The 27,135-nt window shown below is 39.4% G+C and overlaps 5 protein-coding genes across 7 annotated transcripts; 4 read left to right on the top strand and 1 right to left on the bottom strand.

Moving 5' to 3' along the window:
* Positions 1 to 2,359: 2,359 nt before the first annotated feature.
* si:ch211-161h7.4 (titin) lies at positions 2,360 to 9,628 on the bottom strand. 2 transcript variants are annotated; one of them, XM_027177089.2, is made up of 19 exons: positions 9,235 to 9,628; positions 8,958 to 9,001; positions 8,748 to 8,818; positions 8,341 to 8,462; positions 7,742 to 7,799; positions 7,445 to 7,640; positions 7,277 to 7,354; positions 7,124 to 7,198; positions 6,841 to 7,011; positions 5,962 to 6,362; positions 5,394 to 5,780; positions 4,676 to 5,254; positions 4,215 to 4,445; positions 3,839 to 4,082; positions 3,680 to 3,750; positions 3,325 to 3,486; positions 3,066 to 3,226; positions 2,868 to 2,958; positions 2,360 to 2,774 (listed from the first exon to the last, which is right to left on the bottom strand). In XM_027177089.2, exons 1-19 carry the CDS (start codon positions 9,256 to 9,258, stop codon positions 2,689 to 2,691), a joined length of 3,252 nt encoding a protein of 1,083 aa, XP_027032890.2. In that variant the 5' UTR covers positions 9,259 to 9,628; the 3' UTR covers positions 2,360 to 2,688. The 2 variants fall into 2 exon arrangements, with proteins under 2 accessions (XP_027032890.2, XP_027032880.2); XM_027177079.2 differs by having other exon boundaries at positions 3,839 to 4,445.
* A 1,266-nt stretch (positions 9,629 to 10,894) lies between these two features.
* Positions 10,895 to 12,970, top strand: LOC113657995 (cystatin-B-like). Its single transcript, XM_027170152.2, has 3 exons — positions 10,895 to 11,165; positions 12,426 to 12,527; positions 12,621 to 12,970. Exons 1-3 carry the CDS (start codon positions 11,094 to 11,096, stop codon positions 12,747 to 12,749), a joined length of 303 nt encoding a protein of 100 aa, XP_027025953.1. The 5' UTR covers positions 10,895 to 11,093; the 3' UTR covers positions 12,750 to 12,970.
* Positions 12,971 to 14,667: 1,697 nt separating this feature from the next.
* On the top strand, positions 14,668 to 22,501 carry LOC113661088 (cystatin-B-like). 2 transcript variants are annotated; one of them, XM_047808654.1, is made up of 4 exons: positions 14,668 to 14,851; positions 21,318 to 21,421; positions 22,033 to 22,134; positions 22,230 to 22,501. In XM_047808654.1, the coding sequence occupies exons 2-4, from the start codon at positions 21,350 to 21,352 to the stop codon at positions 22,356 to 22,358; spliced, it is 303 nt and encodes a 100-aa protein (XP_047664610.1). In that variant the 5' UTR covers positions 14,668 to 14,851; positions 21,318 to 21,349; the 3' UTR covers positions 22,359 to 22,501. The 2 variants fall into 2 exon arrangements, with proteins under 2 accessions (XP_047664610.1, XP_047664611.1); XM_047808655.1 differs by lacking the exon at positions 14,668 to 14,851 and adding an exon at positions 21,129 to 21,222 and having other exon boundaries at positions 21,341 to 21,421.
* Positions 14,742 to 15,916, top strand: LOC113661066 (cystatin-B-like). Its single transcript, XM_027175018.2, has 3 exons — positions 14,742 to 14,965; positions 15,434 to 15,535; positions 15,629 to 15,916. Exons 1-3 carry the CDS (start codon positions 14,879 to 14,881, stop codon positions 15,779 to 15,781), a joined length of 342 nt encoding a protein of 113 aa, XP_027030819.1. The 5' UTR covers positions 14,742 to 14,878; the 3' UTR covers positions 15,782 to 15,916.
* Positions 17,623 to 18,906, top strand: LOC113661098 (cystatin-B-like). The gene is made up of 3 exons (XM_027175065.2): positions 17,623 to 17,814; positions 18,428 to 18,499; positions 18,600 to 18,906. Exons 1-3 carry the CDS (start codon positions 17,743 to 17,745, stop codon positions 18,726 to 18,728), a joined length of 273 nt encoding a protein of 90 aa, XP_027030866.1. The 5' UTR covers positions 17,623 to 17,742; the 3' UTR covers positions 18,729 to 18,906.
* Positions 22,502 to 27,135: the final 4,634 nt, after the last annotated feature.

The raw sequence follows: 27,135 nt of genomic DNA on the forward strand, positions 1-27,135 counted from the left end.
ACAAAGACATGAGTGAAAAGTATCGGGGAGGATAAAAATGTGGAGCCTCTTCTTGAGTAAACTAAGCGAGTCGATTTCTCATCTCCCGCTCCCATCGCCTTCATCTACGCTGAACTCCCGCCTGCTACATTCTCTAAAAATGAGAGAACGCACTAATCAGTGCTGCCAGGAGCCTGTAATTTAAATCATTACGCTGCTTTTGTGTACTTCAAAAAAAAAAAAAAACACTTGATTTGCTGGTTTTGTTTACGTCAGGAAATTATTTTCCCTAAAATTTTGTTCTAGTTTAACTGTTTTTAAAACACATATGTTTAGCTGAGCGTAAAGGCCAAGAGACACATGAGGACAATAGCTGCAGGTATTTGTATATAGGCCCAGAAAGGTCACCTTTTTTGTTTTTTAACCTTTGGAGTAGTCCAAGGTTAGAGTTAACAAATGGGGGTTAAAGGTTTTTTTTATCTGCCTCAGCTTTATCTAGACTGACAGGAAACTGAAACTCATAGATTTTGCAGAAAAATCAACGCTCATTCGAGTCCTGACTCCATGCAGCCAGTTGGCACTCACTTTAAAGAACAGATTCATCCTCTTGTTCTTCTGCTCTGATCTTTTCTATGCTTTAGTTGCTGTCTATAAAACCCAGAAAGGCTTTGGGATTAAAGGGAAGACATGAAGGAAACAGTCTACTGATGATATTCAGATCCATGTTACTCGACCCGGTAAATGTTGGAACGTCGGAATGTGAAACAGTGTGTGAAAGAATTGCTTAGGACTTTAAACTTCATTAGAATTTACAGAAAACCTTTCAACAAAAAGGTGGAAAGTCTGTTACTTCAGATTACAACACAACACTGTTCAATTCTCAGTTCTGATTGGTGTGAATTCATTTGGTCTGACTGATATAAATGTGATCATTCTAATATGTGAGAATTTCAGGAAGCAATAAAGCAATATCTTTAATAAATAAAGCAATATCTTACACAAGGACATGCAAAATGTACAGTGGGGAAAAAAGTGGTAACTGTCGATATATTTTTTTTTCATTTGTTTTACGAGGAAACACGGATGTAATATTTTTTGAAAGAAGAATCTTGATTGAAAGCAACAAAACTGTTACTTTTAGGTTTTCCAGTACAGGACAGTCCTGAGGACAGAAGGCTTTGTGCTTGCTTGGTAACATGACAATCTGCAATGAAAGATGGGAAGGGACAGACCCACATGATAAGAGGAGCTAACTTTACAGACATTCTACAAGATTAAATGTAGCTCTGAATAAATAGAACTTCTATAGCACTTCTTTCCGTATCTTTTGCACACACAAAAAAAAACTTTGACACTTTTTCATTGTAACTTTGAACAAATGTTTTAAACTCATGGTATCTTAAGTATGTAACCTAGTGAACCAGCATTAATGTATTCAATGTTAGAGATTTAAGCACTTATGTACGTCGCTCTGGATAAGGGCGTCTGCCAAATGCTGTAAATGTAAATGTAAATGAAATCACCCGAGTGATTATGTCTCAATACCAGGACTCAATGAATTGTTTAATCCTTTGATTTTTTTTTTTTTTTTTTAAAGAATTTCTAGTAAAACATAAAGTAGCGGCAGGTCACGTGCTCCGTGGCTCACATGTGAAAGACATCATGGGTGGGTGAAGGGATGGGCAGGTGATTAAGATATCTAATTAATGCTGATTGATATTTTGCTGACTTTAAATCCAATAATGTGTCGTTATGATCACATCTCTGTAACTGTCAATTTCTGAGTCTGAAGCCTTTTCAACAACGTTAGTCTTCAGACTTTTGAGCAGCACACATAATCTCTATAAGCAGGCTTAATGTCAGCATAAACAAAGTGCTAAATTCAGCTAAACATGACCATAACATGACCATAACAGGACTGACTGACTCTGTGCATAGTAGAGTGAAGCCTCTGAAACACATCTGTATTAGTAACAAATGCAAATTGCAGAAAATGCATCCTACATCTCGACCAAGACTTCTTGTACGTGCACCGAGGTGATTATAATGATGAGATGATGATTTCCGCATGTGAAATGTTGCAACTGAAGCATGATCCCAGGTGAATCCCACATTGGTTCAGTGGACAGTTTGCAAGCGGTCGTGGCGGCTCAATCATTTCTAATAGAACACATTTCTATGCAGATTCATCACTGGTGCATTGTTAGAATTGAACAATAATAACGTTCATGTGCTCAACGCCCAAGACGTGGGTGAGGTTCACTTCAAATACTGATGCTGAAGGTAATCAGGATTCCTCTAGCGTATGTTTGCCGACGTTCAGAATTTTTTTTCTCCAACCAAGGACTGAGGGAGACATGCATTATGATACAATGCCCCCTGCTGACAAATTCATTTATTTGACAATTGCATCAAAATTTGTCTTATAGTAAAAACAGGATGCGGTGCTTTAAATAACAAGTTTAACAATGAGAATCATACTGTCTTTCCTTATACCATCTGTAATGGTGCTACAAGTCTTATATACATTAAAAAACTGTCCGTTTAAAGGCAAACAATGAGCCCGTTAGGCTTTTTCAAATCCGCATGACTTTAAAAATACAACAATATATTTACATCAAGTTACAACATCGATATTTTAGGCTCATCATATCCATAGGACACTTGTATCAAAGGACATGATTTCCTGCAGTCATGCTTCTTGCCATGTCAGTTCACTGTGTGATTTGGAAACATCCTGTTATACCACAAAACCGCAGGCTCCTGGCACATGTTGTGAATACTGTAGGATTGCCCTAGTAAAGAGACGTGAGAAGAATATTAAAAAACCTATCAACAAAAATGGGCTGAACAAACCAAATACATTATATATATATAAAATTTTTTACCACAAGCTGTCATAAATGTTTGTCCTGAATTGTGGATCTCTTTAACGCCATCGATTTCCACCTTCACGCAACTTGATGCTACGTGAAATACCTAAAGGGAAAAAAAGCCCAAACATTTTTATATCTGATGGAAAGTGTAATCACCTCTTTGTGAATATTAACAAAATACTGTGTCATTTAGACACACACACCACTCACAATAACTGCATCATGATCAATCTGAGCAGGTTTCTTCATATACGAGCCCAGTAAAATCTTGCCAGTTGAGAAGGTGTTGCTTTGAAGGTCGACCATATGACCCATGGCTCGTCCGGCATGAGAGTGCCAATGGAAGTCATCTGGGCTGATGCCTTTACTGTCTAGTAATAGACAGTAAATAGATACTTATGTTAATATAAGCACATAAATCAATTTAGTTACTATGCGACAATAATAGCTCTCAATAATGAGAATTTACCCTTTGAGGTGTTTGGCCAGATGTGAGTGAGCCAAATGCCGAGGTTATCCCAGTCTTCGTTATCGAGAACAATGGGCTTCAGTGGAGGGCCACACAGATCACATTCGGACAGAACACGTGGTGTGAATCGCGTTTGAGGAATTATTCTAGATGATGGCAATTCTGAAATTAAAGCAAAATAAATAGTTGAAAAAGCCGACCAGTTTAGTGTACGTTACAGCATGATCTGATGTTCCTACACAACATGTGTAAAGGATGGCAGATGTGATGCAAACTACCCCCCCCCCCCAATACCCCAGTTGGAAAAACACCTCTAATTAGCAAAATATATTGAGGCTAATTATCTACCACTTACCAGCATCCTCAAGCTCTTCATACCGTTCCAGCTCAATTAGTGATGAAGGACCACTTTTGAAAGCAATGTCACTAAGTCACAAAAGGAAAAAGGAGATCAGATGAATCTCATTACAGACTAATTAATACTGCTGTATATGTTTGTTTAAAGGTAACTTACTAATCAGATGCTCTGTTAGATCCACTTGATGCTTGAGGATAACTTTTCCTCCAATCAGCACTGGACTCTGAGACAACACCACTCACACACACGTCAAAGGTAGCGTGGCTGCTCGCCTGCTGCTGACAGTCGTTGTGTACGTTCTCACTCGACTGCTCTGACTGATCCTCCAGAGAGTGTAGCAAGTTCCTGCGGCCCTTGTGCCTCGCTCCACGTCCTCTCTCTGTAGAGGGGCCCGGATTCCCTGTATCATATAGGGCATCAAATGTGGCCAACGATCTCTTGACTGTCTTGGGAGTGTTAATCATGTTCATTTTGTTTTTTTTCTGGCCACGACCCAGTGTCTTTTGCAAACTGGCCATGTGAGAAAACTCACTCCGTGGAGGTCCCATCTCTGGTCTAGATGTTCGTGAAGAAGAAATTCGTGGAGACAGAGAGCTCTCAGCAGGTTCCTGAGACTGTGGGACCTCCCACCAGTTCTGTGGTGATGTTCTCTGACGTTTTACAGGAACACTTTTCACCTCGTCAAGTAGCATCTGAGAACATTTCTGAGCTGATCCACTCTGACCTTCCCGTGTGTAGATCTTATCAAACACCCTTTTATCTCCTGTAAGGTAATAGTCAATGCATGTTTATAAATGTTAATTCATAAATAAAGATAAAATCATATCACTGAACCACTCAAACTTCTCAAGTGGTCACAGAGGTTGGGACGGGTTGAAGCAGATCTTCCAAATTAGGCGCTAAAATTGTCTAGACTGTGTTCGGCTTTAAGAATTCCCCGGAATAAATTTTGAGATTAATAATATATATATAAAAAAAAATCAGTGTATTTACCTGGAGTAACACTGCGCTGTCTGGGAAGTGTACTACATAACACCGGACTGAGCTGCCCTGAACCCTCATGATCACTTGCTTCTTCTTCAACCGGCAGAGCTTGTCTCATTTCACGCCTTTCCTGAGCTCCTGACTTTGCTTTCCGTCTGCCACCTGCTGATTTAGGACTTTTCCGAGAACCAGCAGATATAGACTGAGATTTTGCCACCTTTTTGGGCAGTTTTTGAACAGCAACAGGCTTGTTCTGGACTTCCTGCGAAGTTGTTGATAACTCTTGCTCGGGCGAGTCTGTAAATACTGGAGCTTTCTTTTGGGCTTTCCGTCTGGATTTGACATGAACTGAAGACTGAACTTCCTCTTGCTGCTCCTGCGTGATGTTTTCCTCATGTTGTGTGAGCCACCATTCTCCAGGTGGTTTTCTCTTTCTCTTGCTGCTTACTGAAGCTTCTGCAGAAACATCAGGCTCAAACACAAGCTCCTTGATTTCATTAGTTTTCTCTGTCTTCTTTACATTTCGTGGCTTCTTTATAGCAGCCTGTTTACATGAAAGCTCTTTTGCTTTTTTAGCTGGTATATAAACTAAAAAAAAAAAAAGAGCCATAATTAGTTAAGAAATAAAACAAGATGTAAACAGAATGTACAGAATACAATACAGTTCTGAAAATGAAAACTGTTTTAAACAAAGGGTTTCAAACTTTTATCATACTTATTGCCGTACCTGTACTCGTACCCTGAACCTCCGGTTGCACAACAGGGTCCGGTGTTGATTCAGTTTCATCTTGCACCTCGGGATTCCGCCCTTTAACCCGTTTCTTATTTTTTATCACGCTCTTGCCTTCATCTGGCTTCTTAGGTTTTGCAGAGATTAAACCTGTCGACTCGTACACACCTGCCCTAATGGCAGATTTTATTTTGGTGGGTTTTGTCTTCACACTTGACACAGGTTCTTCTTCCTCCGTATTAGTATTAGCAACCAATTTCGCCGATTTCTTCGTTTTGGCTTTAGGCTTTTCAGCTGGACTTTTGGCACAAACATCATTACCATCTTTGCTGCATTGCTGTTCAGTCTTGGATGATTTGCCTTTTGGTAACTTTTTACCCGTTACTGTAAAAAAAAAGGTAAGAAACAAAAACCTTGCTATTAAACACACATATTTGCCTTCTTCTGCATAGCTTATTTATATATATCCTATTTTTGCTGGTTTAATTATATGCAGTATAAATTAAATCCAAACCAAACTAATCAGTTTTGCTCTGTTTCAGACTCTCACTGTAGCTGTCCTTACCAACTGGTGTAGCACCAGGTATCTCAGCATCTTGATTGGTGTCTGGAGAAAGACAGATCTCTTCTCCGCCTCCCACATCATTGTGGACATTGTCCTCCCTCTCTGACTGAACCATGAGGTCTTTAGTGGAAAAATCACTAGACCTTCCACACTCTGCCCTTCTTTTCTTTTTGGGTCCATCTTCAAGCTTCTCAGCTTCTTTGGTCTCCTTTGAAGAAGCTTTCCCTTTCGCATGCGGCTCCACAGACCTATTCTCCGGTGCAGGTTTTTCTTTAATCTCAGCCTTCCTGGGAATTGTGAAGCGAATGGGACTGTCGTCTTCTAGAATCACGAAGTCTTCCTCTTGAACGTGTGGTGAAGGAGCGCGAGCTGGTTGTTTCACAGTTTCCTGCTTCCTGAAACTAATAATGAAAGGGAATTTAATCAAGTTTCAAGCTCAGGGAATGTCAAAAAATAAAGTGTCTACAAAACACTCTACAGCTATGTTTACTATACAGTAACCCCTGTTATACATCACAGAGAACTACATAAGGTAGAAACTGCAGTAAAAGTGAGGGCACTACATCAGCACATCATCTTCCAAGCGGGAAAATGAACGAGAAACTGATCTGAGGTGTGGAGAGAATGGCGGAGATAAAAGGGAATCAATACACATTCACACAATTGACTTCTCTGCCATTTATATTTAGGGTGTATTCTGAAGCAAACTGTTTGTTCTGATAAAAAGAAGAGCTTCCTGACAAAAAGAAGAGATACAGCACTGTTAAAATCATACCAATGTTGTATTATTCGTGTTGCAGTGAACGTTTATCTTTGTAGTTTAATCGTTTTAGTGCATGGTACATTATATCGCAAACTGTAAACAAAAAACTGACTCACGCTGAAGCTTTAGGTTGTAATGAATTTCGAAGCTTTTTCTGGAACAGCGACTGTTTAAGCCCAACTTCCACAGCCACTTCCTGTGTCTGCTTGTTAGGTTGCCTCTCTGGAAGAGGTTCAGGCTGATGCTTTTGAATCAAAACTATGGTAGATAAACTTGTGTGTCTATCCCTGATAACAACAACAACAAAAATATCATTGTGAGAAAGCAGGTTTATTAAATATCTGTTGCACACCGTTGCTAATTTGTTTACTAAATATTTCTGCAAAATTCAGCTCTCACGTTTGCGACTCAGGTTCCGTAGCTGAGGTCTTGCAAACTTGATCTGGTGCTTCTGGTGCTTTTTGTGGTGTTGTGCTGAACAGAAAGAAAGAAGTAGTGAAGACTTGAATGCACAGATAAGTAAATCCAGGAATCTACACTCAATTATCTAACCTTGTTACAGGATCGTTCTGTTCTGTGGGCTTTCCAAACTTTAGCTGCGCTGGAGGAGACTCCAATAATTCCTTGTCCCTGTAAAAATGTTTCACAATTTAAAACATAATAGACTTTTTTTTTTTAATCAATAACATTTAGCAAAAAATCCAATTCTGATATTCTCACCTATATGGAAAGTCCTTTGGAGATTCTGATCTCTGATTCATTAGTGGTTTTCTAAAGTCAACTGGCTCCTCATCCTCAATTCCAAATAGCAGTGGAGAGGTTTCAGGCTTTTCTGCATCATCTGCAATATGTTCGACTGCCAACAGCTCGATCGGACTGGAGGTCTTAATAGGAGCAATTTCTTCAAGTGGACTTCCTGATAGACACGTACAGAAAAATAAGTACACAAGCGAAAGCCATTTGAAACAGACAAATACAAACTGCAGCCTTACACGCTGTGTAAAAAAATGCTATTACCTTTATCGTTTAAATGGTCCACCTGAATGTCAGCTTCGGCTACCAAATCATCTGAACCCTAGGGATAAGAATGAAAGATGAGACTTCTTTAAGTCCCTGTGGATAAGGGCACCTTCTAAACACTATTAAAAAAAGCAATTTAAACACAAAAGTATATTAGAGATATAAAAGTGCAGTAATCCGTGTAAAGTATCATTTCGTGAGTGAACGCACATGCATACGATTTGCACATAAATCCGTTCTTATCCTGATTGATAATAGCGCACAAAGACAATAGTGGCTTCTGTGAATTAATCACATTATTCGTATTCCAATCACTGGTTATCACCTTAACTAAATGATAAATCCTAACAACCTGCGATGACAAGGTAAGATCTCTGATAAGATTCTAGACACAATCATATCTGCAATGAATGTACAGGATGTCGTCCCTTGCACACCCCCTTAGCTAAGATTTACAAATGTCTGTAATAAGCTGACTATATTATTCATGCCTATCTGGACCATATGGGGTGTTTATTCTTTTTTTTTTATTCCCCACAGTAATGAGATATGTATATTTCTGAGTAATGAATTTCAGCAAATAAAACCCAACACACCTTGAGGGGACTGATCTCCCTTCTGAAAGGTGTGAATGGCTTCGAATGGCTTCGTTTATTTTGCTCTTCTAACCCCGGGCTCTTGGGCAGCGGCGAGAGCAGGGGCGTCCCTGGAGCAGAATCTACAGGACAACAAAGTTTGTACATAGTCAGTGACAGATGATATATTGGGATATATTCAGTATTAGATTAAAGGCGATCGGAATTGAATATGTTCCAGAAAATGATCCATTGTGACCCACATATAGACAACAGCATATAATCTGGCAATATATTTAAAAAGCGAGGGATTAAAGTTTGTTTCTTCTTACACACCCACGCCATCCCTGCATGCAAGTGTTAATGCGATTAAAAAAGGCGAAAACTGAAATATTCCTCAGAAAAAAAGGAAGAAAAAAAAAACTTACCTAAATCATCAAAAATATTATCAAGGTCTTTCATACTGAAGACATCTTTAATCTTCAGATGACATGGAGTGCTGGGGAAAGACAACACACACACACACACACACACACACACACACACACACACACACACACACAAACAAGTTTTGATTTACTCCTTTGAGAAGACAAATTAATTCACCATGTTTTGCTAAATAAATGTTTAGCACTGACCTTTCATCTGACTGAAAGTAACGAAGTTTCTTTTTCGCTCTTCCCTACAAGAACATTAAAGAAGGCAGTTAAATAAGATAACGTGAGTTTACTGAAAAATATGAATAAACTTTATCTATACTAATCTTATCATCAAGTATCACGCTATCATACATGTTGTACACGGATTTGTATGAACTAGTCTGGTTTATTTACATCAATATCAGTTATAAAGCTAATGTTTTTAGCACCACAGATAAACACTTAGCAATTTTCCTACCAACATTTAGCTACTGACCAAATTCGTCATCTTTCGCTCCATTGTATAAACAAAAAAAGCGTCACCGCCGGTGGGGTTTATTCTGTAGGTTATTCTTGACTTTTCTCCACAAAATCTCCACAGGCTTATGGGCTGAGCTTAGCTTAGCTTAGCCAAGCAACGAATACTCATTGATTTCAAGAGTTGTTAGCTAGCTAGCTAGCATTAGCTGACAAGCTGGCTCAGTTTGGAAAATTCTCAAAGTTAACATTTCCTTGTTTATAAATGAGACTTTTAAAATATTAATGTATTTTTTTTCTTTTTCAAGACCCAATAAATCGTAAAGAACGACACGCTAACTAGCTAACTAGCTAACAGTTGTCAAAACAAATTCCCGCGTCCACTTCTTTCTTCTTCCTCGGCGCGCTTTCGGTTTAGAGCTCATGAATAAAAGCCAACGCCGCCTAGTGGACAATAATAATCATGTCACAATTAACCTAATGTAAGCTTAAGAAAAAAACACAATTAAATTATAAGTGACGTAGAAATGTATCAAAGCTAATACACATTTTATTAGAAAGTTCAAAACTTCAAAATTATTGGCTCGAAAATGGGTTCAAATTATTTTCTTTTATTCAAATTTAAACATTGTCTCAAAGCAGCTTTACAGAACATAAACATAGAACAAAAGGTTATTATAAAGAAGTTATTAATATAATAGTAATTATATGTACTAATATGTTATTATATTATAATATTAAGATTAATATAATACAAAATTCAAGATTAATATTAAATATATTTAAATGTGTTTGTATTTATCCCCAACCTCAAATCTGAGGTGACTGTGGGGAGGAAAAACTCCCTTGAATGGTACCACCACCACCACCAACAACAACAACAACAACAACAACAACAATAACAAATAATATAATAATAACAACAACGACAAATAAAACAACAACAACAACAACAACAGAATATGTATGTAATAATTATGACAGTAGACGTTTTACACACGTGTCTTATGGAGATACTTCATGTTACAATCAATAGCAAATCGAATCAGAAAATTAAATAATACACTATAAAAAAATGTAAAACGTCTAACACTTTTAGCGCAATTGATGAGACGAATATCAGCATAAATGACTAACTTTAACCTCAGAAAATAATGACAAAAGTTAGTGTTTTTTAACTATATAAACTATTTAAACTGTGTAGTCATACTATTTAACAGCAAATTTAAATAAGCATATATTCTTAATTTGTGAAGAATCAACAATAACAAAGGGGAAAAAGAAGGAAAGGGGATTAAAATCACATGTAATTTACACGGATGCAGCATTAAACGTAGGAACCAAAGTTTGCGGAACTATTTTCTAGAGTTATGTTTCCGGCTGTTGATATTTCGCAGTGGAACTGAAAAGCTAAAGATAAATAGAAACAAATAAGTATGTATTATACATAAATCCATCAGTATACAAAGGTTAATGATTTATAAAATACAAACAAAGAATTACAAATAGCCAGAGAAAACATAATTTTTACTGAATACAGGCGTACTTCTGAAACGTAGTAGGAAACGAGACAAAAAGCAGCCTCCGGATTGGCTGATTATTCTCTTTAGGGGGGGGATCCGGCCTCTTGATTGGCTGGTTGTTCTCTTTAGGGGCGGAATCCGGTCTCCTGATTGGCTGCTCTGTTTGTTCTTTCCTTGTTATGTTTTTTGTGTGAATTAACACTGATGTGCAGTTTTGGATGTGGTTTTGTTTATTACGTATTTCCTGTCAGATGATTTGGGGAGTGGCAGCAGGTTAAGTTAAGCGTGTCTGGTTATTTCAGTAACTGTGACTTTAGATTAAACATTTTATCTACTTTTGCTTCCAAACACAAAAATGCCTTTGTTATGCGGAGGGACCAGTGAGGCGAAGGAGGCCAATGAAGAAGTGCAGAAAATCTGTGATGAGGTTGGTTTGTTTTTGTGAGTTTGTTGCGTGCACATGTCTAGAACACAGATGAATATTAGAGTTAAAAATTTACTCTTTCAGGGGGTCAATCAAGGGACAAGGAATGATGAGATCTAATCTATGTTTTTATAAGTGACTTTATTCAACTGTCCTGATTCCACAGGAAAAAAGTAAATAAATACATTCCACCTTTAGTTCAGGTGTTCAGTTCATAGTAAAAATTGGCCCACCGTCCAGGTGTCTGACCCACAGAAGGCAGCTGGACCAGACAACATTCCTGGTAGAATGCTTAGAGTATGTGCAGAACAGCTATCAGGATGTCTTCACTGACAGCTTCGACATTTCCCTGAGTAGCGCCGTCATTCCTACATGCCTCAAGACAACCTCTTTCATTCCCAAGCCAAAGTAGTCTACAGGAAGTTTCCTGCCTCAATGACTATCATCCCGTCACACTCACACCCATCGTGATGAAGTGCTTGTCATGAGGCACATCAAGACACAGCTAACACCTTCACTGGACCCCCTGCAGTTTGCATATCGTCTGAAACGCTCCCTGGATGAAGACAAGAACCTTCATCTGGCCCTCACCCACCTGGACAAAAAAGATACATATGTACAAAAGCTGTTCATATACTTCAGTTCATTATTCACCACAATCATCCCTCAACACCTGACTGAGAAGTTGAGCTTGCTGGGACTGAACACCTCCCTCTGCAACTGGATCCTGGACTTTCTGACTGGGATATCAGTCAGTCTGGATGGGGAACTGGGGTCCCTCAGGGCTGTGTGCTTAGTCCACTGCTGTTCACTCTGCTGACATATGTCTGTGTAGTAATGCACAGCACAACTACATCATCATGTTTGTAAATGACAACACTCTGGTGGGTCTCATTAGCAAGGACGACGAGTCCGCATACAGAGAGGAGGTGAAACAGCTAACTGCCTGGTGTAGAGCCAACAACCTGTATCTAAACGTTGACAAAATAAAGAGATGGTTGAGAAGGCGAGGCAGAAAAATTCCCATCAATATCAGCTGTAATAAAACCGCAGCTGAAAAAACAAAATTCAGAAAAATTCAGAATATGCATTTCTAAGTATAAAAATTGCTGCTCTTTTTTTTTTTAAATAGAAAAACAAATTACATGATAATAGTTTTGTAGATATGTATGTGTGTGAGTCAGTAAAAGGTTATAAGGAGTCATATTGATGAATCACAAGTCATACGTCAAGTCTTACTAATGACTGTTTTTGAAATCGCAGATGAAGTCACATGCAGAGGAAAAAGCTGGAAGGACATTTGATGTCTTTACTGCTAAATCTTACAAGACGCAGGTGGTAGCTGGGACGAATTTCTTCATCAAGGTAAGACACGTACCCACTCAAACAGTCCTCATGTAGAATTTGTATTTAATGGCATCTGATTGAGGTCAGTATGTGTTTACGTGTGCTTTTCAGGTCCATGTGGGTGGTGAGGATTTTGCTCACCTGCGTGTCTATAAGATGTTGCCACATGCTGGAGAAAAACTGGAACTTCATGGAATACAGACCCCCAAAGCCCATCATGACCCAATTGAATACTTCTAAGACTAAAATGATTACTGTACTGCAATGATACAGTAATAACGCTTACAGAGTGATTATTGAAAGGTTACATATGGAATAACATCTGCTTAATACTGACAAATTTGTATTTTCTAAACTGACAAGAAATTAGAAGCTTCTTTAGTTAAATAAAAAATGGCAATATTAAATATTTACATTTACAACCATTTTATTTCTTATAAATGATCAGTGGTTACAGAGAACATATGGCCTGGTATTTGTTATTTTTTATATCTATAAAATTCTTTTATGTCCTGTTTGTTCTGGTACAGAAGCTCCACAGTGTAAACAGAATGGCATGACAAGACATGAACACATACAGTATATAATATAGACAGTTGTATGTACAGTGGAAAAAATGTGCAAATTGAAATATAAATGTGCAAATTGAAATATAAGTAAGAGAAATATAAGTCAATTTTAAGTAAATAATGTAAGAATAGTGTTGTCAGTTCTGTGTATGTCAAGTGTCCATCAGATGGATTGCCTGAGGGAAGAAACTGTTGCTATGTCTGGTCATTGGTGCTCAGGGATCTGTAGCATCAACCATATCGAAACAGTTCAAAGAGTGAGTGTGCTGGATGTGAGGGGTCCAGAGTGAATTTCTTTGCTCTTTTGCTCACTCTGGAGAAGTACAGATCTTGGAGAGTGGGGAGTGTTGCGCCAATGATTCGTCTTCTGAGGACGAATTTAATAGCTGAGCTAAACCAAACAGTCACTGAAGTGCAGAGGATGGGTTCAATGATGGCAGTGTAGAACTGTTTCAGCTGGGGAAGGAAGTACAACCTCTGCTGGGACTTTTTCACAATGGAGTCAATGTATTGAAGAATGCAATACTTGTAATGAAATGAAAGGAAAGTGTTAGATTTTCCTTAGTTCACACGGTGCAGATGGGAGGGAGAACGGCTGACTACACAGTTTATGGGAATAAATTGTGTATTTCCCTCAGAGTCTGCGTGAGAATATGGCGGTGAGAGCGTGAGACTTGGGTCAATTGCGTGAGTTGGCAGCCTTGTACCAAGTTCAGGGTAATGGTGTTTATATATATATTTATACATAACCACTGATATCCGTCTGTGTCTTGTGCTTTTTTACTTATTTCATTTAACATATATCCAGGAATCATTAAATAAGTTGAAAATATTTTATACGGCGTTCTGGAAAAAATAGCGCAACTTGTGGAACACAACACAAACGGTTAACAGATTTACTCCTTGCAATGAATCCCGCCTCTGTAACTCAACTCTCTAAAATGATTGGCCTTTGCCTTTTTTGAGTCCCGCCTCTCTAACCCACGTCGCTGTCTGATTGGCTTTGTCTTTCTCGCTAATGTGTTGAGTTCGGCTGCAGCTATATTCCGTTGTATGAAGCAATATGCAACGTGTTTATGCAGGTTACCGGTATGTGAGGAAGAAAGTATTCTTATAACAGTTTTATGCACAAAATACGGGGAATGTTGTCCCCACCAATGTCAAATAAATTATGTCCCCACCAATGTCAAAATCAAACTTCGCCATTGATTGAAGATGTTCTTGTAGCATAGCTGTTTTCTGGAACTTAACCCAAAGGTACTGCCTATGTGACCAGACTTTATACCTGATAACAAATGGCCTTCAAACCATAGACAGATTGTTGTTGTTTTTTTTAAGACCTTCTACTGGAGAACTTACAAAGGATGTCCTTGTATTGATCAGTTGTTTGTTTTAGTCAGAAAAAACTCCTGATTGGCTGGTTATTCTCTTTAGGGGCGGGATTTGGTTTTCTGATTGGCCGGTTATTCTCTTTAGGGGCGGGATTCGGCCTCCTGATTAACTGATTATTCTTTTTAGGGGCGGGATCCGGCCTCCAGATTGGCTGGTTATTCTTTTTTGGGGCGGGATCCTGCCTCATGATTGGCTGCTCTGTTTGTTCTTTCCTTGTTATGTTTTTTTGTGAACCACTGCATAGATATATATATATCTATGGAACCACTGGACGTGGTTTTGTTTAGTACGTATTTCCTATCAGAGGATTTGGGGAGTGGCAGCAGGTTATATTAAACGTGTCTGGTTATTTCAGTAAAGCTCTGGGACTTTAGATTAAACATTTTATCTACTTTTGCCAAAAAAAAGATGACCAAGACAAAAAAAACCCAGTTATGCGGAGGGACCGGTGAGGAGAAGGAAGCAAATGAAGAAGTGCAGAAAATCTGTGATGAGGTTGGTTTGTTTTTGTGAGTTTGTTGCGTGCACATTTCTAGAAAATAGATTAATACTAAAAGTAAAAAAAAAAAAACTCTTATTTTGTACTAATAATGACATCGTTATAGAGGATTGGCCCAAAGTTTCATGTGACTGGTTTAAGTGTAAAATAGTTTACATTTGGATCTGAACTTTAGATTTATTTAATCTGGTTCTTTAGTGTATTTAATGCATGGAACAAATTAGTACTTTTAACTATAGTTTAATAAAATAAAGTCATTCCAATCTAATAAAGTGACATAAGTCTTTGTATTTCTTAATAATAAAATAAAATAGCTGCTCTTTTTTAATAGAAAAACAAATTAAATCATAATAGTTTTGTAAATATATGTATGTGTGTGAGTCAGTAAAAGGTTATTAGGAGTCATATTGATGAATCACAAGTCATAAGTCAAGTCTTACTAAAGACTGTTTTCGAAATCGCAGATGAAGTCACATGCAGAGGAAAAAGCTGGAAGGACATTTGATGTCTTTACTGCTAAATCTTACAAGACACAGGTGGTAGCTGGGACAAATTTCTTCATCAAGGTAAGACACATACCCACTCAAACAGTCCTCATTTAGAATTTGTATTTAATGGCATCTCATTGAGGTCAGTATGTGTTTACGTGTGCTTTTCAGGTCCATATAGGTGGTGAGGAGTTTGCTCACCTGCGTGTCTATAAGATGTTGCCTTTTGCAGGAGGAAAATTGGAACTTCATGGAATACAGATCCCCAAAGCCCAACATGATCCCATTGAATACTTTGAAATTACTTTTGAAATGATACAGTAATAACGCTTACAAACAGGGCGGTTATTGAAAGGTTACATATGGAATATCATCTGCTTAAAGCTGACAAAGTTGTATTTTCTGAACTGACAAGAAATTGAAGCTTCTTCAGATAAATAAAGAAGGCATTGTTAAATATTTACATTTACAATCACCTTATTTCTTATAAATGATCAGCGGTTACAGAGAACATATATTGCCTGGTATTTGTTATTTTATATATCTATAATATGAACTGTGTTCATTTAGTCAGAATTTTGTGGAAGGAAAAAACAAATTTCTGGCTGCAAGTCTAAATGAGTCAGGACCGAAATTCCATCTGTTGGGATTTTTTTTCCACTGGTTGAAGATGAAAAAGCACTTGGGGCAATATGTTTAATATCAGCATTAACTTAAAAGATACAAACCTTTGTGTGAAAAACAAAGTAACCACTTTGGAGCTTTACTATAAAACATTTGCCCCTAGTAGATTAGGAAAAAACAGAAATACTTATGAGAAACAACAAATTCTTAAAGCTCTAAGTGTGTATTTTGATCTGAGCTTCATATTAATCACCACTGTGGAGTGACACATGACAAAAACATTCAATACTGAACATATACACAATTAAACAATTGCAAACTCCAGTCTAGAATCCTGAATGTTTAATAGTCAAGCTATCAAACATTTTCATGGTCGTGTAACACACACACACACACACACACACACACACACACACACACATATATATATATATATATATATATATATATATATATATATATATATATATATATATATATATATATATATATATGTGTGTGTCAGTGTGTCTGTGTGTGTATTGTGTATTAATTATGAGTTATTAATCACATGTTTAATCATTTAGTGTTAGTTACAAAACTGCAATAAATGAGCTTCTTCTGACAAACAAAATGTCCATTATCTTTTTTAACGCAAATAAGGTGGAGTTTTCTGGGAATAAGCAGGAAGGCCACCTATTGTTCTTTTTTTTTTTTTGTAGTTGCTATAGTAAATAATACGAAAGGCATAATAATGAAACGCACCTTCAGTGTTGTTTGAGGAAATGTCTATAGTTTTCTTTCTCATGATATTATGCAATTTCATCAAGTAATCAGCGTAATGTACACTTAAATCTGTCATATGATGCCTTGTAGGTTGTAGGGAAGTGTGGTATAAAATGATGTACACTGATTTGTTCATGTCACTATTCCTACTGACATAATTGACGGAACGATTTAACATACACGGATCCTATTCTTTATATATGAACCAGTTTACACACTGTGTAGTAGATCTGAAAAAAGTGTGGAGCTTAACCTGCTCTTATATTACTCACAAATATCAATTATTTACAGTCATACCCAGTCTTTTATTTCATTTACACATGATATCAGTGTTAAGGGAAATATATACTCATGATGTGTTTATAATGTGTTTATTATATATTTCAAAAGTAATATATATAGAGTATATAACATATATATATATAACAATGTATTATACATAAATCCCATCAGTACACAGGTAAATGATTTATATATTCCAAACAAAGAATATAGAAAAAAACTTTTTTTTACTGTTAACAGGTGTAGTGCTAAAACGTAGTCTGAAGATATATTATACACATCTATGAAACGTAGTAACAAACAAGCCCCCATGATTAGCTGTGTGTTCTCTTTAGGGGCGGGATCCGTCCTCCTGATTGGCTGGTTATTCTTTATGGGGGCGGGATCCGGTCTCCTGATTGGCTGCTTTGTTTGTTCTTTCCTTGTTATGTTTTTTTGTGAATTAACACTGATGTGCAGTTTTGGACGTGGGTTTTTTTTTTTTTTTAGAAAGTATTTGCTGTCAGATGATTTGGGGAGTGGCAACGGGTTATATTAAGCGTGTCTGGTTATTTCAGTAAAGCTCTGGGACTTTAGATTAAACATTTTATCTACTTTTGCTTCCAAACACAAAAATGCCTTTGTTATGCGGAGGGACCAGTGAGGAGAAGGAGGCCAATGAAGAAGTGCAGAAAATCTGTGATGAGGTTGGTTTGTTTTTGTGAGTTTGTTGCGTGCACATTTCTAGAAATTTGATGCATATTAAAGGTAAAAATGTACTCTTTTTTTAATCTGTGTTTTTAATTAGTGAGTTTATTGAACTGTCCCGATTCCACAGGGGGAAAATAACACATCTCACCTTTTAGTGTACAGTTTTAAGAAAGACTAGAATTTTGTACTAATAATGACATCATTATAGAGGATTGGCACAAAGTTTCATGTGACTGGTTTAAGTGTAAAATAGTTTACATTTGGATCTGAACTTTAGATTTATTTAATGTGGTTCTTTAGTGTATTTAATGCATGGAACAAATTAATACTTTTAACTAGTGTTTAATAAAATAAAATCATTCCAAACTAATAAAGTGACATAAATCAATTGTAAGAAAAACACAGATGCAAAAAACAAAAACAAAAAATTAAGTCTATGTATTTCCAAATAATAAAATAGCTGCTCTTTTTTTTATATAGAAAAACAAATTACATGATAATAGTTTTGTAGATATATGTGTGCGAGTCAGTAAAAGGTTATTAGGAGTCATATTGATGAATCACATGTCATAAGTCAAGTCTTACTAATGACTGTTTTCAAAATTGCAGATGAAGTCACATGCAGAGGAAAAAGCTGGAAGGACATTTGATGTCTTTACTGCTAAATCTTACAAGACGCAGGTGGTAGCTGGGACGAATTTCTTCATCAAGTCCTCATGTAGAATTTGTATTTAATGGCATCTGATTGAGGTCAGTATGTGTTTACGTATGTGCTTTTCAGGTCCACGTGGGTGATGAGGAGTTTGCTCACCTGCGTGTCTATAAGATGTTGCCACATGCTGGAGAAAAACTGGAACTTCATGGAATACAGACACCCAAAGCCCATCATGACCCAATTGAATACTTCTAAGACTAAAATGATTACTGTACTGCAATGATACAGTAATAATGCTTACAAACAGGGCGGTTATCGAAATTGTGTTACATATGGAATATCACCTGCTTAAAGCTGACAAAGTTGCATTTTCTAAACTGACAAGAAATTAGAAGCTTCTTCAGATAAATAAAAATGCCAATATTAAATTTTACATTTACAATCACCTTATTTCTTATAAATGATCAGCGGTTACAGAGAACATATATTGCCTGGTATTTGTTATTTTATATATATTATATCATTATATCTATAATATGAACTGTGTTCATTTAGTCAGAATTTCTGGCTGCAAGTCACAATGAGTGAGGATTTTTGGCTTTCAGTGTGAGACGTGATTTTCCATCTGTTGGAATTTTTTCACTGGTTGAAGATGAACAAACACTTGGGGCAAAAGCGGCATTTACTTTAAAGATACAAACACACGGCTGTCAAGTGTCACGCATTGAGAGTGTCAGTCACGCATTTTGGTCTTTTTTGTCATGCTCTCCTGCCACACATTGTATTTCTCACGCAGAAAAACTTAATATTTATCATATACTTAATAAGCCGCAGCGCCCAAAATGTGTCAGTCCGCACCGCTGTCTCTATGAAACCGGGCAGGAATCAAGCGCGTCTTCCCTGGAGTTCTTAGTCGAGCCTGACACTTATCAGGCTACACAATAGCCAATCAGAAAATAGCACTATTGTACCTGGGTGTGACCAATAGCATGTGAACATAAGATATAAATTCCTAATTTTAATCATTAAACTGAGAATGACTACGCCACCCCCACTTTAACAAGTTAGTGGGAGAAAGTAAGACAACCCGCTCAAGCAATTCAAATGAATGAATTAGAAGCCAGAGTACAAAGGAGTTTACAATTAATTCAACAGCGATGGTAAAATACATGCTCCACATATACAAAGACTGTCAACAGCTCTCCCTACTGGTTCAGATTTAAACACCCACTGGGCATAAAGGAATGAGTTCTAGCATTGATAAACAAAATAAACACACAATAAAAATCGCATCAAAATTAAACCTGTATAAAAAATATTTATGACATTTTATAAAATAATGAATTTATAAACCAAACCTCAGAAAAATAAAGCTACTAACCACTAGCACTACATTTTAAATTTAATATGTTTTTCTTAATTCAAATATTACGTTTTGGAATGTTTTATGTCATATTTTTTTGGGGGGGGGGGGGGGCTTGCTAGACATATTTAACATATGTCACTCTTGCCTGCCTTCAAAACTTCAGAGCCCTGCAAGCATTTGTGTGAAAAACAAACCATTTTGAAACTTTACTATGAAACCTTTGCCTCTAGTAGATTAGGGAAAAACAGAAATGCTTATGAGAAACAACAAAAGTCTTAAAGCTCTCACTGTGGAGTGACACATGACAAAAACATGCAATACTGAACACGGACAAAATAAAACAGGTGAAAACTCCACTCTAGAATCCTGAATGTTTAATATTGTCATGGTCATGTAACACATACTGTAAAGACAGGGATCTGGGATTGGATTTGGATTTGCATTTTGTGTGTGTGTGAGTGTGTGTGTGTGTGTGTGTGTGTGTGTGTGTGTGTGTGTGTGTGTGTGTGTGTGTGTGTGTGTGTGTGTGTGTGTGTGTGTGTGTGAATTATGTGTCATTAATCACAACATGTTTATTTATTCAGTGTTATTTACAAAACTGATAAGAAATAAGATTCTTCTGACAAACAAATGTTTATTCACATGATGCCTTGTAGGCTGTAATGAAGTGTGTGGTCTAAAATGATGCACACTGATCTGTTGCAAATCCCAGGGCCCCTGAGCAATTGAGTGTTAAGGATCTTGCTCAAGGGGTCCTGGGATTCAAACTTACGACCTTCTGATCAATAGTCCAACCGGTTAACCACTAAGCTACCACATCCCACTCTTTATATATGAACCAATTTACACACTTACTGTGTAGTAGAACTGAAAAAAAGTGTGGCGCTTAACCCACTCTTATATTACTCACAAATATCAATTATTTACATTCATACTTTTATTTCTTTTTATTTCCTCAGCTTTGACAACCAGATTAAGTCAGTAGTAAAGAGTAGTTTTTATCAACTTAGATTGATCTCCAGGCTGAAACCCATCCTTAATACTAAAGACCTACAGGTCATAGTGCATGCTTTTATCACAAGACTGGACTATTGCAACTCTCTGTATGTTGGGATAAGCAAACACAATATGTCACACTTGCCTGTCTTCAAAACTTGAGAGCCCTGAATAATATAAAGATAGCCAGAGAAAACAACATTTTTACTGGATACAGGTGTAGTGCTGAAACGTAGTAAGAAACGAGACAGAAAGCAGCCTCCTGATTGGTTGGTTATTCTCTTTAGGGGCGGGATCCGGTCTCCTGATTGGCTGCTCTGTTTGATATTACCTTGTTATGTTTTGTGAATTAACACTGATGTGCAATTTTGGACGTGGTTTTGTTTAGTACGTATTTCCTGTCAGATGATTTGGGGAGTGGCAGCAGGTTATATTAAGCATGTCTGTTTATTTCAGCGAAACCCTGGGACTTTAGATTAAACATTTTATCTACTTTTGCTTCCAGACAAAAACGATGTCTTTTGTGTGCGGAGGGACCGGTGAGGCGATAGTCGCCGATAAAGAAGTGCAGAAAATCTGTGATGAGGTTGGTTTGTTTTTGTGAGTTTGTTGCGTGCACTTTTTTAGAAAATTGATGCATATTGAAGGTTACAATTTACTCTTTTTTAATCTGTGTTTTTAATTAGTGAGTTTATTGAACTGTCCTGATTCCACAGGGGAAAAAACACATCTCACCTTTTAGTGTACAGTTTTAAGAAAGACTGGTATTTTGTACTAATAATGACATCATGATAGAGGATTGGCACAAAGTTTCATGTGACTGGTTTAAGTGTAAAATAGTTTACATTTGGATCTGAACTTTAGATTTATTTAATCTGGTTCTTTAGTGTATTTAATGCATGGAACAAATTAATACTTTTAACTAGTGTTTAATAAAATAAAATCATTCCAAACTAATAAAGTGACATAAATCAATTGTAAGAAAAACACATGCAAAAAACAAAACAAAAAATTAAGTCTATGTATTTCTAAATAATAAAATAGCTGCTCTTTTTTTGATATAGAAAAACAAATTACATGATAATAGTTTTGTAGATATATGTAAGTGTGTGAGTCAGTAAAAGGTTATAAGGAGTCATATTGATGAATCACAAGTCATAAGTCAAGTCTTACTAAAGACTGTTTTCGAAATCGCAGATAAAGTCACAGGTGGAGAAAAAAGCTGGAAGGACATTTCAGGTCTTTACTGTTAAATCTTACAAGACGCAGGTCGTAGCTGGGACGAATTACTTCATCAAGGTAAGACACGTACCCACTCAAACAGTCCTCATTTAGAATATGTTTTTAATGACATCTGATCGAGTTCAGTATGTGTTTACGTGTGTGCTTTTCAGGTCCATGTAGGTGGTCAGGATTTTGCTCACCTGCGTGTCTATAAGCCGTTGTCATATGTGGGAAGAAAACTGGAACTTCATGGAATACAGATCCCCAAAGCCCAACATGATCCCATTGAATACTTCTAAGACAGAAATGACTACTGTGCTGCAATGATACAGTAATAATGCTTACAAATAGGGCGGTTATTGAAATTGCTTAAAGCTGACAAAGTTGTATTTTCTGACAAGAAATTAGAAGTTTCTTCAGATAAATATGCCAATATTAAATATTTACATTTACATTTACAGTCACCTTATTTCTTATGATCAGCGTTTATAGAGAACATATATTGCCTGGTATTTGTTATTTTATATATCTTTAATATGAACTGTGTTCATTTAGTCAGAATTTCTGGCTGCAAGTCAAAATGAGTCAGGACTTTTGGCTTTCGGTGTGAGACGTGTTTTTCCATCTGTTGGAATTTTTTCCCAGGTTGAAGATGAACAAGTCTCTCTGTCTCTCTCTCTCTCTCTCTCTCTCTCTCTCTCTCTCTCTCTCTCACACACACACACACACACACACACACACACACACACACACACACACACACACACACACACACACACACATACCAATTTTCTTTTTCACTGGTTGAAGATGAACAAGCACTTGGCTCTCACTTAAATCTCTAATTGTCTATTTTGATCTGAGCTTCATATTTATCACCACTGTGTAGTGAGACATGACAAAAACATTCAATACTGAACATAGACACAATAAAACAAGTGCAAACTCCAGTGTAGAATCCTGAATGTTTATTAGTAAAGATATCAAACATTTCCATGGTCATGTAACACATACAGTCAGCAGCCATTTTTGCTAATTACCTTTAAGAAAGAAAAAGAATCGGGTGAAGAATCAGCAAAGCTGTGAAGCACTTTTCCCCTGAATGTTCCATACAATAAATCATAACAATTAACTGGTTCAGAAGTACTTTTTTCTACAGAAATAAAAATCTATGATGAGGCTGATGTGTGATAAAAAAAAGTTTAAATCATTATACCTTTTCATCACCTGTTTCACCAGTACACCTTCTTCAGTGTGTTTATTCAGAAGGTTTCAGCATTAAATGATCGATACTCACTTTTTTTCACAAGGTTATGAAGTTTGGCTTAAACAGAACTCGTCTTGGAATCTCTTTTAATTCGATATAATTCACTTAGAAGAAACAGAACAGTCTGATATTTGTTCCCAGTCCGTCCTGATCGTCTTGAAGTCGTATTTTATCCCCGTCTCGTCTACAGCACCGGTGAATACTGCAGTTCAGGTGTTGATTCAGCTTATCGACTTATAACTCAGTCAAAGGGTTTTGTACAGTCAAATATATAAGCCTCATAATACACAGGTCATAAATGTGTATTAGCTGATAATGTTATTGTCATGATCAGCACACCTGCCTCACCTCCGCACTCACAACGGAGAGAATCGTCTCCGGAATACTAAGCGGACTACACTTCACTTCCCACTACACCCTGCTCAACCTAATCACGGCGCCAGCTGTTCCCCATCAGCTGACACGCTTAAATAAGGAAATGAACTTGAACTTGATCTCATTGCGAACTCTCGACTTGCATCCGCAGTCATTCTGAGCGTTTTTCTGATTGTTTTGACTTTGTTTCTGTGACCCGTCTCTCTGATTGTTTGCTGCCTGTCCTGACCTTCTGCCTGTCCCTCGATTCCGATTTTGCCATTTCTCTGATGTTGTGTTTGCCTTGCTTGACCCTGCCTGTCTGTTCTGTCGATATTAATAAATACGCTGCAAATGGATCCATACGACTCCGCTTTGTTACAGTTATGATGAAGTTTTATGTAAGAAGACATTTAAGTTACATTTGCTTCGTTACAGAAGACTTTGCCACCGAGCGATCCAGCAGCCGTATTTCAGCTTGCCACCCAGCTCTCCGCTGAAGCCCAGCAGCTCGCCGGACACCACCAACAGCTGACGCGACTCACCTCGCTCACCGGAGAGCTAGCTGCGGCGTTACAAGGTCTGCAAGGCACTGCCACAGCTCCAAACTCTCCGCCACCGGCGCCCCTTCCGCGCCTTCACCAGCCCGCAGCTCGCGTTTCCGGAAAAGTTTAATGGAGATCCTGGAAAATGCGGAGGTTTCTTAATGCAGTGCTCACTCTTTGTGGTGCAGCAACCATCCCTGTATCCGACCGCCGCCCGCCGCGTAGCGTTTGTGTGCACACTCCTCACCGGGAAAGCACTGGAGTGGGCCACGGCGGTTTGGCGAGAGGATGGCTCCGCCTTCCCCACGTTTGAACATTTCCTCTCCCAATTCCGGGCTGTCTTCGAACACTCCGCCACGGGCGAAAGCGCAGAGGAGCGTTTGTTGGCCATATCTCAGGGCGATCGATCCGCCGCTGAGTACGCGCTGACATTCCGTACGCTCGCTGTCGAGACAGGTTGGGGAGAGAGACCCCTGAAGGTGATCTACCGCAAAGGGCTGCATCCGGATCTACAAGCCGAGCTCGCCTGCTGTGATGAAGGGAGAGATTTAACGGAGTTCATTGACCTGTCCATCCGCATTGACAATTTGATGCGGACACGTGGACCTCCAACGTACGCCGCCCGACACGTGCGCGAGACCCTTCGCACAGCCCGACCGGCGGATCCCGAGCCCATGCAGCTTTACGCCATGCACCTCACGTCTGAGGAGAAAGCAAGACGCTTCCGCTTCCAACTCTGCCTCTATTGCGGAGAAGCCGGACACAGACCCAGTGTGCTTTTCCTTTGGCAGTGGAGGCGGTAGACGGCAGGCCGCTCGGTGAGGGCCACATCACTCACATCTCCAGGAGTCTCCGGCTGCAGGTGGGCCCTCGCCACCAAGAATACCTGCCTTTTCACATCATCCGCTCCCCGCACCATGTCCTCATCCTAGGCTTCCCCTGGCTCCAACTTCACAACCCCGTCATCTCCTGGAGAGATCTGCACATCTCAAGCTGGGGCGCAGCATGCCACCAACACCAGCCACTCCCTACGGAAACCCCACGACCTAGCACCACGCTTTCCATATGCTCCGCCTCCACCACCTCCAACCTCCCAGCGGAGTACCAAGACCTGACGGAAGCCTTCAGCAAAACTCAGGCCACCGAACTGCCACCGCACCGGCCCAATGACTGCACCATAGAGCTTCTGCCTGGATCCACTCCGCCCAGAGGGAGAATCTTTCCGCTGTCACAGCCAGAGATGGCATCCATGAAAGCTTACATCGAGGAGGAGCTCCAGAAGGGCTTCATCCGACCCTCCGTCTCCCCAGCGGCCTCCGTATTCTTCTTCGTGAAGAAAAAAGATGGAGGCCTCTGCCCATGCATTGACTACCGGGCGCTGAACAACATGACAGTCAAGTTCCGGTATCCTCTCCCCCTCGTGCCGTCGGCTCTCGAGCAGCTCCGCCAGGCCCGATACTTCACAAAACTGGATTTACGCAGCACTTATAACCTCATCCGGATCAGAGAGGGGGATGAATGGAAGACCGCCTTTTCGACCCAATCAGGCCATTATGAATATTTAGTCATGCCGTTCGGCCTTTTCGAACAGTCCCGCTGTGTTCCAGTCATTCATTAATGACGTGTTCCGCGACATGCTGGAACACTGGGTGGTCGTATACATTGATGACATCCTCATATATTCAGAAACCATGGAGGAACACATCCGGCACGTGCGGGCAGTCCTTAAACGCGTCATCCAACACTGTCTGTATGCCAAGGCTGAAAAATGAGAGTTCCACCGAACCTCCACGACCTTCCTAGGCTACGTCATCTCAGCCGAGGGGGTCGCTATGGACGACTCCAAGGTGCGCGCGGTACTACATTGGCCCCGCCCACAGAGCTTGAAGGAGTTACAGCGCTTCCTGGGGTTCACAAATTTCTATAGCCGCTTCATTCGTGGTTTCAGTACGATTGCGGCCCCGCTCATCTCTATGACCAAAAAGGCATCCACTCGGCTTACCTGGTCCCCTGAAGCTACAACGGCATTCCGGCGCTTGAAAGCGAGCTTCACCTGGGCTCCTATCCTCCACCCTCCGGATCCAGACCGGCCGTTCATAGTAGAGGTGGACGCCTCTAATACGGGAGTAGGGGCCGTACTGTCTCAACGGCAGGGCCCAGCCAACAAGATGTTTCCATGTGCATACTTTTCACGCAAGCTATCCCCGACGGAACGCAACTACGACGTGGGGGACCGAGAGCTGCTAGCCATGAAGGTGGCATTCGAGGAGTGGCGGCACTGACTAGAGGGTGCTCTACACCCGTTCACCGTGCTCACTGACCACCGGAACTTGGAGTACCTTTGCGCCGCTAAGCGCATGAATCCCCGTCAGTCGAGGTGGGCCATGTTCTTCACAAGGTTCCGATTCACGGTGACCTATAGGCCAGGGACCAAGAATATCAAGGCCGATGCTCTATCCCGCATGTTCCGTGAACCCGGCCCGGACACGAGCCTCGAGCCCATCATCTACCGAGGCCCACATCCTCGCGCCCATCCAGTGGGACATCATGACCGTGATTACCCAGGCTAACGCCCACACACCACCACCTGCTAACTGCCCTCCATCCCGGACCTATGTGCCCAAGAACTGGCGCACGAGCCTCCTGGAGCTCCTACATTCCAACCCCAGCTCTGGCCATCCCGGCGTCACAGGCAACATACACCTGGCTCAGAACCAGTTTTGGTGGCCGACTCTAGCCACAGACGTGCACGAGTTCGTCCGAGCCTGTACGATCTGCAATACCTCTAAGCCCTCTCATCAGCTCCCCGCGGGCTTATTGCAACCTCTGCCCACGCCTCAGTTGACGAGTGGTTTCGCCGCAGCGAGGACACATGAAGCGCGGCACACCGGCAGCTTCAGCGAGCCATTC

This window comes from Tachysurus fulvidraco, chromosome 25, assembly GCF_022655615.1.
Source record: "Tachysurus fulvidraco isolate hzauxx_2018 chromosome 25, HZAU_PFXX_2.0, whole genome shotgun sequence".
NCBI classification, from domain to species: Eukaryota; Metazoa; Chordata; class Actinopteri; order Siluriformes; family Bagridae; genus Tachysurus; species Tachysurus fulvidraco.

Coding starts and splice junctions, on each gene's coding strand:
- si:ch211-161h7.4 (XM_027177079.2), bottom strand. CDS start 9,258: ATGGAGCGAAAGATGACGAATTTG. Junction 3,751..3,838: donor TCTAACAGAGCATCTGATTA/GTAAGTTACCTT, acceptor TTTGTGACTTAG/TGACATTGCTTTCAAAAGTG. Junction 3,487..3,679: donor TGAAGAGCTTGAGGATGCTG/GTAAGTGGTAGA, acceptor CTTTAATTTCAG/AATTGCCATCATCTAGAATA.
- LOC113657995 (XM_027170152.2), top strand. CDS start 11,094: ATGCCTTTGTTATGCGGAGGGACCAGTGAGGCGAAGGAGGCCAATGAA. Junction 11,166..12,425: donor TGCAGAAAATCTGTGATGAG/GTTGGTTTGTTT, acceptor TTGAAATCGCAG/ATGAAGTCACATGCAGAGGA. Junction 12,528..12,620: donor GGACGAATTTCTTCATCAAG/GTAAGACACGTA, acceptor TGTGCTTTTCAG/GTCCATGTGGGTGGTGAGGA.
- LOC113661066 (XM_027175018.2), top strand. CDS start 14,879: ATGACCAAGACAAAAAAAACCCAGTTATGCGGAGGGACCGGTGAGGAG. Junction 14,966..15,433: donor TGCAGAAAATCTGTGATGAG/GTTGGTTTGTTT, acceptor TCGAAATCGCAG/ATGAAGTCACATGCAGAGGA. Junction 15,536..15,628: donor GGACAAATTTCTTCATCAAG/GTAAGACACATA, acceptor TGTGCTTTTCAG/GTCCATATAGGTGGTGAGGA.
- LOC113661098 (XM_027175065.2), top strand. CDS start 17,743: ATGCCTTTGTTATGCGGAGGGACCAGTGAGGAGAAGGAGGCCAATGAA. Junction 17,815..18,427: donor TGCAGAAAATCTGTGATGAG/GTTGGTTTGTTT, acceptor TCAAAATTGCAG/ATGAAGTCACATGCAGAGGA. Junction 18,500..18,599: donor CTAAATCTTACAAGACGCAG/GTGGTAGCTGGG, acceptor TGTGCTTTTCAG/GTCCACGTGGGTGATGAGGA.
- LOC113661088 (XM_047808654.1), top strand. CDS start 21,350: ATGTCTTTTGTGTGCGGAGGGACCGGTGAGGCGATAGTCGCCGATAAA. Junction 21,422..22,032: donor TGCAGAAAATCTGTGATGAG/GTTGGTTTGTTT, acceptor TCGAAATCGCAG/ATAAAGTCACAGGTGGAGAA. Junction 22,135..22,229: donor GGACGAATTACTTCATCAAG/GTAAGACACGTA, acceptor TGTGCTTTTCAG/GTCCATGTAGGTGGTCAGGA.